Here is a 12,652-nt window from a genome sequence, read left to right as displayed (position 1 = left end):
ATGCCCATCAATGATAGACTGGATAAAGAAAATGTGGCACATATACACCATGGAATACTATGCAGCCATAAAAAAGAATGAGTTCATGTCCTTTGCAGGGACATGGATGAAGCTGGAAACCATCATTCTTGGCAAACTAACTCAGGAACAGAAAACCAAACACCACATGTTCTCACTCTTAAGTGGGAGTTGAACAATGAGAAGACATGGACACAGGGAGGGGAACATCACACACTGAGTGGGGCCTGTCAGGGGGTAGGAGGGTAGGGGAGGGAGGGATAGCATTAGGAGAAATACCTAATGTAGATGACAAGTTGATGAGTGCAGCAAACCACCACGGCACGTGTATACCTATGTAACAAACCTGCACATTCTGCACATGTGTACCTATGTAACAAACCTGCACATTCTGCACATGTGTACCTATGTAACAAACCTGCACATTCTGCACATGTATCCCAGGACTTAAAAGTATAATAATAATAATAATAATAGAAATACTAATAAAATAGAACACAGCATACAGCAGTGATTCTCAAACACACTAACCATCAGAATTACCCTTGAATCTTTAAAATATATATACATATAAGATCTTAGTCTCCAAGATTTGTAAGTTTGGTATTGGGTCCCTGGGCCTATGTCAGGTTTAGAAACTTCTACAGGTGGTTTGGATGTATAGGAAAATTTAAGAATTGCTGAACTAAAATCAAATAAACTGAATATTCTGTGATTTAGAGAGACTTATTGTTTATTTCACTATCCAAGTACTTGCATTAGAGCATGGCTAGAAGGGATTTGCAGTCTTGTAATAATCAGAAATTTAGACACTTTGAGATGGGAGAACTGCTGAAGATGACTTGAAAGAAATTTTCTAATTAGAAACTTCCAGGTAAGAGCAAAGGTCTGGAACAATATTCCTGAGCCAGAGGAGGATTGAGTTTGACTCCAGGCCTAACACTTACTAGGTCTGTGACCTTGGGCAAGTAATTTAAATTCTCTGTATCTCAACCTCTCAACAGGGTATTGGTAGGGATTAAATGTGTTAGTGCCTGTGAAGTGCTTAGAGCAGTGCTTGGCATAGTAAATGGTTAATGAATTTCAGCCACTGTTTTTATTAGTAGTACTTTCCAGCTCCCCCAAAAAGATACTTTTTTTTAGACTTGTACTAAAACAATAAAAAGTTTAATCAGCATGCTTCATACCTAAATATGCTTCACTTTATAGCAAAGTTTACAAGACTAAAACTGTTCTGTTGTAATTCTGAGTCTCATTTGTTTATTCATGACTTTTTCTGCTCTTTATTCATCTTAATTCTGCTCATTCTTCAAGACCCAGCTGGAATTCTGTTTCTAGAAAGACTCTTGCCCATAATAATAAACCTGCCCCATCTGAGTTCCTAGGTGGTCTGTAACTCACAATTTGGTAATTAATTGTATACGCAATTCTATAACAAATCATTATTGTGTGTCTTTGCTGTATCAGATTCTAGGCTGGAAGTTGTGGATATGATGTTTTTGTCTAGAAAAATGTTCTAGACTGTCCTACTCAGGACAGTCTGTTGACTTGAAAGACACATTTCCTAAATAGAAACTTCATGAGGCAGCCCCTGCCTGTACCTGTGTTCCTTGACCTGATGATTAAGTTTGATTTAAGGCTCACCACTTACTAGCTCTGTGATGTCTGGCAAGTTACTTGAATTCTCTGTGCGTAGGTACAACAATGTTGAGGGAAATCCCTTTCCCTCATCCTTGTGTTTCCACAAGGGAACTTGCTTCCTAATAAGTAACACTTCCCGGGGAATAGTCTAGGCCCTTCTCTTATCCCCATTACTTGTTCTTTCCATGAAAAGAGGAGAGGTTAATCTGATTGATGAAATCCTTAATCTTTCATTTTCTGGACTGTAGAGGCTGTGAACCAAAGCAATGGACCACTTGCACTGAAATTGAGGCTGACCCTGTATTTTGATTCTTATTTGGCAGCTTGTTTCTATTCTGTTCCCAATTCAAAATCCCAAGGGGAGAAGGAAGATAGTTGATTACCACAAGTATGTAATGGTGGTAGGAAGTTGAATAAATGGTAATTTTTTAAAAGTTGCATGAGATATAGTCCTTATCCCAGAGAAGCTAAGTTTGCCTTTTTTCCTCTCATGTATTTTAGTATTATCTCTACAATTAGATTGTAAACCCTTTGAAAGCAAGAATATTTCTACATTTTCTTACTCCTGATAGCACACAGTAGACTGCTGGGCACATAAATAGTAGGTGGCTCTGTAGGTACTTGCTAAATGATTCAACATGTTTTTCCCTCACGGAAAAGAAAGATTTCAGTATTGTTCTTATCAGCTAGGAAGGCACTCTGAATAGGAAATCAGTTCTAGGTAGGTATCCATAAATGGGTTATGATTTCCAGCTTACTTGCCCCAGAGGCTCGCTGATGTCGAACTCTTCATGGGAACTTTGTCTTGCTTCATGAGCTATACATGCTAAGGGGTTAGCAGATCATATAATCTTCTGATCTACAAAATATGATTTTTATTGAACAAAAACTTGGGCCAAAGGCTCTTCTCCTCTGCCACTTTCCTCCCTCTTTTCATTCTCTTTTTTTGGGAATGTGCTTTGTGCATGTTAGTTACAGCATGTACCACATTGCACTGTATTGTTGGTTTTGGGATCTAACCCACCTTTAACACTGCAGTCCCCAAGGGCAGAAATTCAGTTTTATTTATGTTGATGTCCTCAGTGCCTGTCCTCGGAGAATGTCTATTATATGAACAAATAGTGCAAAAGTAAATTTTAGGAGAAGACTACATCACACTCATCTAAACTACAAGTTTGACAAGTTGACATCCAAAAGAAAGGCTCTCCTAAATAACCTCATCACAGAAATTTGTGTGACCTTTGTAGCTCTGGAGGAAGCAGAGGCAAAAATGAAACCTAAAAATTATTTGTGGGTTTTTAATTTTTTTTTCTCATGGAGTAAAGAAGGTCTACAGCTGAGTTCTTTTCATATGAGGGAATGACAGAAACAGCTGGTTCTGACTTTCAGCTTCAACTGAGCGACCGGAGCTCTGCTGGTGAAACAGGAACTTGTATTTCTGCCCCTGACATGCACCTTGAAGGTGTCAGCTCATTGTCCCTGTGTTCACATAAATAGTTTTTAAAGAATTGTTTTTGATCTTGTGAACCTCTAACTAAATGATTAACCATGCAAAGTTGGCCATTTGGGGTAATACTGAAGCACTTCTCTTGAGGGCTATTGACAGGTGGGAATTGTCCACCTCTTTGGGTCTCTGGTTTTCTTATCATACTTGAAAATCAGTGACAATTTAAACGTGGGGTAATCACTTAGCAAATCCACTGAGATACCAAGTTAATTATTCCCACTTTGCATGAAGCAACCTTGAAAATGATTTTCCTAAAGCAAAGTACATCCAAACTTCCTTCCTAATAGTACATCCTTTTTAATAACCTTTGCTGAATGTATAAATGAATAATTCACAAAAATATAACATATCTTTAATTCTTACTTAGAGGCAGTTTAAGGCTATTGTGTAAGAGAAGGCCCCGGCTTGAGATAACATAGGATAGTAAGCTTCCTAGAGAAATTTCTATACGGAAGCATGGTCTGCTATGAAGCTAGAAGTGAGAGGACATTATATTTGGCCCAAAGTGGCTTCAGAGTTTCTCAGCATGGGGCCCGAAGTCAAGACCCCTTGTTTCATTAAGAGAAGGTCCAGGAGTGCATGACACCATCAGACTACTGAGACCCAGCTGGAACTAGGCACCTTTCACAGGGGCCTTGCCTAATCAAAATAGTTCTTATTTTTTCTGAGTTCCAAGTAACTAGTTTCTTAACTAGCATTGCCAGTGGGAGTGTCTGTATAGCATTGCCAAGTGGGAGTACCTTCAATGAACTTCCTCATGAGGTTATTTCTAGCCTACTGGGATGTTTCATTTTAGGAGGGTGAGGAAAGGAACTCTTGAATTTTTGTGCTTACTTTAATGTTGTGGTACAGCTTTGACCATCTGTTTAATGGGAGATCTGTTTTCCAGATGACTATACATGTGGAAAGGAGAAGTTTTTTGAGTGTGTGTGTGTGTGTGTGTTTTTTTACCCTCTTTAAAGAGTGGTTTTTCATTTAATCTCTACATTTGGGGTAAAAGGTCCTCTAGGGAGCCTTTTCAAAAGTATTTGAAGTTTGCATCTGATTTCAGAGGTGAGTTGGAAGCCTATCTGTGTATGACAGACACATGTCTCCAACAACTATATGTTACAAGGACTAAGAGCCATCCTTTTGGGTCCATCTTTCAACACTGATCTCACATTTGTGTTCATATCAGTATCTTTACAGTAAGCTCCCAGTTTCATCTCCCTAATTTCCCTTAGTAAGCTTTACAGAATTTGCAGTGTATTCAATGGCAGATGACCACATGTGGAGTCATTTAACCACATCTTCCACTGCAAGTCCTGCTCTTGATGTCTGTTTATGTTTAGATTCCATCTTTTGGAAGATTTCATTCCTCTGCAATATCTCAGTATCTCAGATGCTTTTGTGGCTGGGTTCTTTTCCCCTCCTGTGTTTGGCCATGGCCACCCCCTCAGGGTTGTGTTGTGTTTCACAGCTGCTGTTTGTGGGGTTGAACTTTACAGTGTACAAAGCTCTTTCCCATATGTTGACAATCCCTGGTGTGATGCTGTGAGTTAGGCAGGGTGGGTGAATATATGTGTCCTCATCATATCATAGTGGTGAGGCAACAGGGTTTTTAAATTTGTTCACCCATGAATTTGTCTAATTTGTTGGTAAAAAATGGTCATGTATCAGCTGTTTCACAGGGTCAGCTTAATAGAAAGCGGGAGTTAGGCAGCACCAGAACTCAGGACTTCAGCCCCCGGTCCCAGGGACTATTCTCTATACCCAATTGTCCCACCTTGAATCAATTTCTTCTAGGGAAATATCTCCCAAACTGAGATGGCACCCACAGGACTTCTTAATTGTAGTCACTACCAGGAAAAACTAGCAAACGAACTGGTGTAAATCTCTGTTTTTGGTGATTGGTGGAGATTTGGTGGTTCGGTGGAGATTGTCTTGTGTCAAAAGTAAAGCCACTAGATTAAATGTTTGGTTAAAAAATTGGTTACTTTTAATTTAATTATTTGACAGTTAATTTACATTATTCAAAAATCAAAATAAAATTTCAAGGAAGTTTACACTGAAAAGTCTTGCCCCACTTATATGTTGCTCACCCCAGTATCCCCCAATACATACCATCTATAAGATGATCATTTGTATTAGTTTCTTGTGAATCCTTGATAGTGTGTTTTATATAGATACAGGTAAAAATGAATATGTACCATTATTCCCGCCCCCCACACACACACTTTTATTTTTTTGGGGACAGAGTCTCGCTCTGTTGCCCAGGCTGGAGTGCAGTGGCACGATCTCGGCTCACCGCAAGTTCTGCCATTTTCCCCCATTTTTAAAACAAAAAGTAGTAGCCATATATACACTATTTTACACCTTGTTTTATCACTTACTAATATATTCCAGAGAGCTTTCCATCATTTTGTATATATGCAACTATATCTGTCAGTTTATTCCCAGAAGTAGAATTGCTGGGCTAGCAGGAAAAATCATGTATAATTTTGATAGATATTGCCTAATTGTCCTGCAAAAGGCTTGAATTGTTTGTACTCCCACCATTAGTGTATGAAAATATGTGTTTCTCCATAGCCTCATCAAACAGAGTGTGTGAGATGAGATGAGAAATAGGAGGTGAGAAGTTATTTACCTCATCGGTAGTTTGCAGTGGGAACACTGCACAGTTCCAAGAGCTGGTGCAGGTATCAGATTAGTTCCAGTGGAAACAGTGCCTCACCATGGTCATGGGCTTGCACCAGCTCTAGTGACACACACAGAATGGACCCATGTTGCCACTTGCAGAATTTCCTGTAGCAGAAAATTGAATATGCGTTCATTATTCACATAACTAGCCATGCTGGATCTAAAGAGCACAACAGTGTTTTTTAGAACCAAAAAGAAAATTGTCTCACCACAACACACTGTGTATGAGGCTTTCAATGCTCTTTTCTCAGCTATAAACATTATTTTCGGCCGGGCGCAGTGGCTCACGCCTGTAATCCCAGCACTTTGGGAGGCCAAGGCGGGTGGATCACAAGGTCAAGAGATCGAGACCATCCTGGCTAACACGGTGAAACCCCATCTCTACTAAAAATACAAAAAATTAGCTGGGCATGGTGGTGGGCACCTGTAGTCTCAGCTACTCAGGAGGCTGAGGCAGGAGAATGGCGTGAACCTGGGAGGCAGAGCTGGCAGTGAGCCAAGATCGGGTCACTGCACTCCAGCCTGGGCAACAGAGCGAGACTCCATCTCAGGAAAAACAAAACAAAACAAAACATTATTTTCAGGACTGAGTTCAAGAGATGTATCCCAAATCACAGGGATGTCTTGCGAAGCTTGGAACTTTCATACTCAAGGGATGCTTTTTTGAGGAATGATTTTACACTTACCCAACATTTGCAATTAATTAGTACTTTATAAGATAAATTTAAACTGCCCAAGTACAATATAAACATTGAACTATGATGCAGTATTGCTAGACTTCTTCCTTAAGGTTGCCAAGTGGTTTCCTGCATTAGGCAAATAGGGGATCATATTAAAACACCATGATTTACGGCCTAGATAACATCTCCGCATTTTGAGAAGCCTATATTTCAGGTCATCCTCACATAACTCCTTACCATTCTCATTAGAAAGTTTGATTCTCAGTCTTATTTTTCTCTGAGGACAGAAAAAAAAAATCCCCCTCAGTTCCACTGCATAGAAAAGTGTGGTAAATGGAGCCGGGCACAGTGGTTATTCAATTTAAATGGACAATCTTTTCTTACAGAATTTTGATAGGGCTACTTTACAGGGGAAAGTCACTCCTCTTCCCCTTTATAGAATAGTTGCACCTGGACAGTTGCACTGATGACTGTATCCAGCCTATACAAGAGGTCATTCCTGGGCATAAGAATGGACTGCCAAAATCTAACTGACACATCATTTACAAATACACATTTTCTTTTGTTAATAATACCTGTGAAGGCTTTCATAACAGGCATTTCCAGTTTTGTTCTCAGGCTCCTTGCAGCTGCTCCTCTAAAAGTCTGGTGTCTACCAAGAGCTGACAATGGCTAGAAGCAAAGGTGTTCTGTCTTTTGTGCCAGCATCATCTAACTTGCCACACATATTTGGGATGTCAGCCCAGGTATAGGTTTTGTATTAACTCAGTATGGCTTGTGGGACTGGTTGCCTTTGTTATTCATGCCAAGGGCCTCTGGGCATCAGTTTGGTGTGAGAGAACCCAATCCATGATCCTCCTTCCTTTGGCTGTTTTGACTCGATGGCTCTTGTTGGCACAGTCTGTGAGTGTCTGATGCTCTATCCACACCGGACCATCTGTTCTGCTGTCTCTGTCGTCTGAAGTAGTTGTCTGAACTATTTCTTGATAATAAATTTGAGATTATCTTGTTCTACCATTCTTTTCAAGTCACATCTCAGCCCCTCAGGCACATTCCCAAAGAACACGACAAATGGGTGGATCACAAGTCATGTAGCATAGGGTGTTAGACCACCAGGCTTTGAAGGGATTCTGTTGGGCACTAAAAAGAAAGATTTTATGTCACCACAATTTTTTTAAAGGCATGTTGACACTTAGGTCTTAATTGAAAGCATTCTTACTCAAGTAGAGTTGACAGAAGAGTATTTGGTAGTCGCGGTTGCTGGTCTGAAAAGCATGTGGTTCTGTTTCAATGCCCAATGAGATCTTCTCAGGGGAAAATGTTCTGACATCTCAAACAAATGACCCTCATGCATAGTTTTGACACGATGCCCTATTAAGTATGCGTGTATGGTTGGTACCTTGTGGTAATAATTCAATACTGGGAACAGAGTAGCAACAAAGAAACATTAGGATTATATTTAACCTCTGTGGAATTAGTGTGTAAACAAACTGCTTATCAGAAATGCTCATATGGGGCTTTGTTTAAATAAATAAAAAACTGGCATACAGGGTCTGAAGGATATCTCTGCCAAGTAGACCTCCCTCACAAATAAGACACCACATCCATGTCTGACCCCATATGGAAAGAGGCATAGCAAGCCAGCACTGGTTCATATTCCCTCTCCACCACATGATGGGTATGTGATCTTAGGGAATCCACCGAAACTCTCTGGGCCTCAGTTTCCTCAGCTATAAGTGGTGGATAATCAAATTATCTACCTCACCATTAATAAATGTTAGCTATTTTTTTAATCAAGGTTAATACAAAAACATTTTACTTATTTTTCCAGTTGCCCCGAGCATCTTCCAAAATCTTATCACCAGCAAATATTGTATTTATTATAGCAACTATGTAAAAATGGAGTCCCTGTCCCATGCTCAGATGAAATATGTTGGTATTTGAGTTTGCATGTCTTCTATAGGAACCACTGTTTAGTGAAAATGGGTGGAGACAAACAGATGTTTTCACAGTCCTGTTGTTCACAGTACCGCCAAATTGAATGTTTCCATATAGGTGCATTCTAATGGCTTAAATGATGCGGATATTTTCTGGCCAGCCATATGGATCTTTTGTCATCTAAGATGTTAATATTTTCCTTATATTTTATAGTGATTCTGGAGTACAGCCAGTTTCTTGAATAGGGTCCACATGGCTCATTATGCACAGGGCCTGGAAACTGCCTTACTCATGCTGTTGAGATGAACAGTGACACTTCAGAAGAGCTGGGAGCTGGGGTAGAGCAGTGGCTAGAAGAACATATTCAATTATATTTCCTCCTGCATTAAGCTACAAGTAATGAGCACTTTCCTGTGCTTTACAGTAAGTAATTAAAAGAAATTATAGAGTGGGATGCAAAAATAACCTGAAAGACAACTGGATGTGTGGAGCCACCAGTATTCTCCCTGTGCGTACAAGGTTAATCCTTCTTACTACTCAGAATGCTGAGTTTCTACAGAAAGGGTTGCAGGTCCACACATGTTTTGGTGTCTCTACCCACACCCTTCTGTATGGCATGACTGTGCATCCCAGAAGAAGGGCTGTGCTGTGTACCTCCGCGTTTCAGTGGAATTTAACAAACTGATCCCTGAAAATGGTTTCATAAAAGGTGAGTAACAGAGAGCTATTAGCCTTCTCTTGCTAATTTTATCTTTCCCCCAAGATTTCTTGATAATAGTTTGAAAAAGAGTGTTATTTTTTGGTCTCTAGAGGCAACTTACCTTTCCAGTTTCTTCCACCACCTGTTTTCACCTCTCGTTTTTCTAAATTTAATGTTCTATGTATTTCAGAGGATAGGATTTAATCTAGTGCGGTCCCTTCAGCAGGTGAGAATTATTCATCTCATTTTCATTTTAGCCTTTCTGAATTAATGACATTGAAGCCCAGCAGTTTGGTCCTAAGATGGGTTTAATTATGTAGAGATACTCTTTCTACAATGGAAATTGCTCAGATAACTAATTAACCACAAGAATACACTGACTATGGAAAATTTCAGGAGCACCATCTGTGGAAAAACTGGGAAGGGCATGCCGTCACCACAGCTCTGGGGTCTATTAAAAGCGTGGTTATGCGGCACTGGTGTCTAGTGGGGTGTTGGCTCTCAACTGTCAGAATTCCCATAGCATTTCATGGCAGAAAGTCAAGATGTCCAGCAATACTCTGAAAGCAACCTGTTGATTAAAGTTGTCAGTTCTGAAGAAAGAGACTGAAATAAGACAGATGGGTCTTAACTTTTTTTCTCTTTCTCTCTTTTGTAAAAAAGTGTGGTTGTTCTGGCATGCTCCCAATCCCCACATAATGCCAACATCTTTTCTTAAAGGGGGATTCCCTTTATCCTTGGATCTGAGAGTTAGTGCATGTTCTCCCTTTAGGGACAATGAATGTAGTTGCATCACCCTTGCTTTTTTTTCTTTTTTCTTTTTTTTTTTGGTACAGAGCATGCTTATTCTTGGATGCAGGGACTTGAAAGACAAAGCCCCACCTGGCTTTCACAACATCTCCTATAAGTAGGTGTGCCTTGTGTGTAATTTGAAGGAGGCGGTCCCTTAGCTGTGTTTACACTGTACTTTTCAATGTGGGACTGAAGGTAGAATCAACCATACTTAAGATGCCACCTGGGAAAATAGGGTCCTGCGTCATCTCAGCCCCACCCCTTTGCAAATAGCAGCACTATTAGGGTTCCTAGTGTGAGTCATTTGCATTTGGACTGGTGAACTTGGTAACTTCTTGGTGTTTGGAAACAAACAACCTTTGCAGTCTTTTGTAAAAAGGCTAAACGGTGGACCAGTCTCCAGTTCTACTTGCAAAGCTGCCCCCATCAAATCCCTCATAATGTTCAACTTAAAAAATGTTACACTTTTCTCTGGAAATCTAACTTTTTTTCCTTCTTTAAAAGCCATTTTAAGTACTTCAGTCTTGAATCAAATGATCCCAAATATTGGATACCAATCTAGAAATTGGGTTCCTCCTGGGAACTTTATTGAAGAAGAGAGATTTTGGTTGGAGAGGGGGTTTCGATGCTTGAAACTTATATTTACTATTTTAAGATTTCATTGTTGTTGCTGCTGCTGCTGCTGCTGTTTTATTTTGTGAGTTTCGTTTGTTTAAATTTCATGGTGTTTAAAGAGAGAGCTGGATCTGTTGGTTTCAGGACAAATCTAGAAATAAGAAATCTGCCTTGAGTGAGTGAGTTGGTTCTCTCTGTTGCTATTTCACCATATAGGACTAAAGGAACTCACAAGGACCAGAGACATCTGGCTAAAAGCAATAGTAGTGTGACTGGACATCTACTACCTGCTATAGTTGGTTATATCATTTCCAGTATGATTCTGATTGAGTGAATGATATTAGGCTATGTTCAGGGATCAGGGAGGCGAATTATGCTTATATTGCCTTGTAGCATTTTGGTAAGAATTAATGATTGTGTAGATGTCCAGATTTAGGTCAGCAATACTCTAAAAGTTCTCATTGAACTAATCATGTTTATAAGTAGCCTGTACTTATCATAACAACAATAGTGGAAAAGCTAGTTGAAATAAAAGGAGCCCAGATTTTACTTAAGTAAAATTACAAAAGCAAAGATATTTTCCCACATAAATTACAAAAGCAAAGATATTTTCCCACATAAACATCCCCATAAAACAAGTTGAACTGATGAGGAAAGATGACAGGTAACTAACTGTATGACACGCCAAGAAAGTATCATAATACTTAAGTTAACTTTAACCTTTTATTTCCCTATCCTAAGCAGCCTCTTTTCTCTTCATCATTTAGTCTAGTGCTTCTCAACTTTGATAAGTAAAAAAGTTATTGCACTAAATAAATCTTATTGAAATGCAGGATCTGATTGAGTGGGTGGGGTAGGTGGAATGAGGGTGGGGAAGTTGAGATTCTGCATTTCTTAGAAGCTTCTACTTTATGTTAAAATGGCTAATCCATCTCAACATTGAGAAGCAAGGTTTCACTTAATTTCAGCCTATGTAAGTTTATCCCATATGTACATTTCCTAAAACTCTAATATCAGGCCCCGTGAGTTTCTCCTTTAGTTAAAATATTTTTAGGAATAAATTTGAATTGTATTAATACACAATTTATAAATGTAACACTCAAAAAATTATTTGAACTTTGAGACTTTTAGGTTGCATAACAATTTCATACTTGAAAATTTTCTATAAATTCAAAAGTCTGTATATTTAAATACAATTTAAATACCTGTTACAATGACATTTGTTTTTCTATCTCTGTCTGCATCATTTCCTGAGTCATCATCCCTGTACAGGAAAATTTTTCCCACAATTCCACCATAGTTAAATTCATTAAATATGATGCTTACTTGATAATTTCTCCAGGTTCTTTTTTATTATTATTATACTTTAAGTTCTAGGGTACATGTGTACAATTTGCAGGTTTGTTACATATGTATACATGTGCCTTGTTGGTGTGCTGCATCCATTAACTTGTCATTTACATTAGAGATATCTCCTAATGCTATCCCTCCCCCCACCTCCACCCTACAACAGGCCCCAGTGTCTGATGTTCCCCTCCCTGTGTCCAAGTGTTCTTATTGTTCAGTTCCCACCTATGAGTGAGAACATGCAGTGTTTGGTTTTCTGTTCTTGTGATAGTTTGCTGAAAATGATGGTTTCCAGATGCGTCCATGTCCCTACAAAGGACATGAACTCATCCTTTTTTATGGCTGCATAGTATTCCATGGTGTATATGTGCCATATTTTCTTAATCCAGTCTGTCATTGATGGACATTGGGGTTGGTTCCAAGTCTTTGCTATTGTGAATAATGCCACAATAAACATACATGTGCATGTGTCTTTATAGTAGCATGATTTATGATCCTTTGGGTATATACCCAGTAATGGGATGGCTGGGTCAAATGGTATTTCTACTTCTAGATCCTTGAGGAATCGCCACACTGTCTTCCAGAATGGTTGAACTAGTTTACAGTCCCCCCAACAGTGTAAAAGTGTTCCTATTTCTCCACATCCTCTCCAGCAGCTGTTGTTTCCTGACTTTTTAATGATCACCATTCTAACTGGCATGAGATGGTATCTCATTGTGGTTTTGATTTGCATTT

The 12,652-nt window shown here is 39.2% G+C and overlaps 1 protein-coding gene across 11 annotated transcripts in view; it reads left to right on the top strand.

Moving 5' to 3' along the window:
• BDNF (brain-derived neurotrophic factor) overlaps positions 1-12,652 on the top strand; it is a 78,551-nt gene that overhangs the window by 45,076 nt on the left and 20,823 nt on the right. The window contains exon 1 of one of the 11 annotated variants that reach the window (XM_011964716.1): positions 9,043-9,169. The exons of the other annotated variants lie outside the window; for them this stretch is intronic. Within the exon in view, the coding sequence (XP_011820106.1) occupies positions 9,043-9,169 (127 nt within the window). Of the gene's footprint in view, positions 1-9,042; positions 9,170-12,652 lie in introns of those variants that run through there. 11 annotated transcript variants of the gene reach the window in all.

This window comes from Mandrillus leucophaeus, unplaced genomic scaffold (assembly GCF_000951045.1).
Source record: "Mandrillus leucophaeus isolate KB7577 unplaced genomic scaffold, Mleu.le_1.0 Scaffold700, whole genome shotgun sequence".
NCBI classification, from domain to species: domain Eukaryota; kingdom Metazoa; phylum Chordata; class Mammalia; order Primates; family Cercopithecidae; genus Mandrillus; species Mandrillus leucophaeus.
This window is presented reverse-complemented; position numbering and strand designations above follow the sequence as displayed.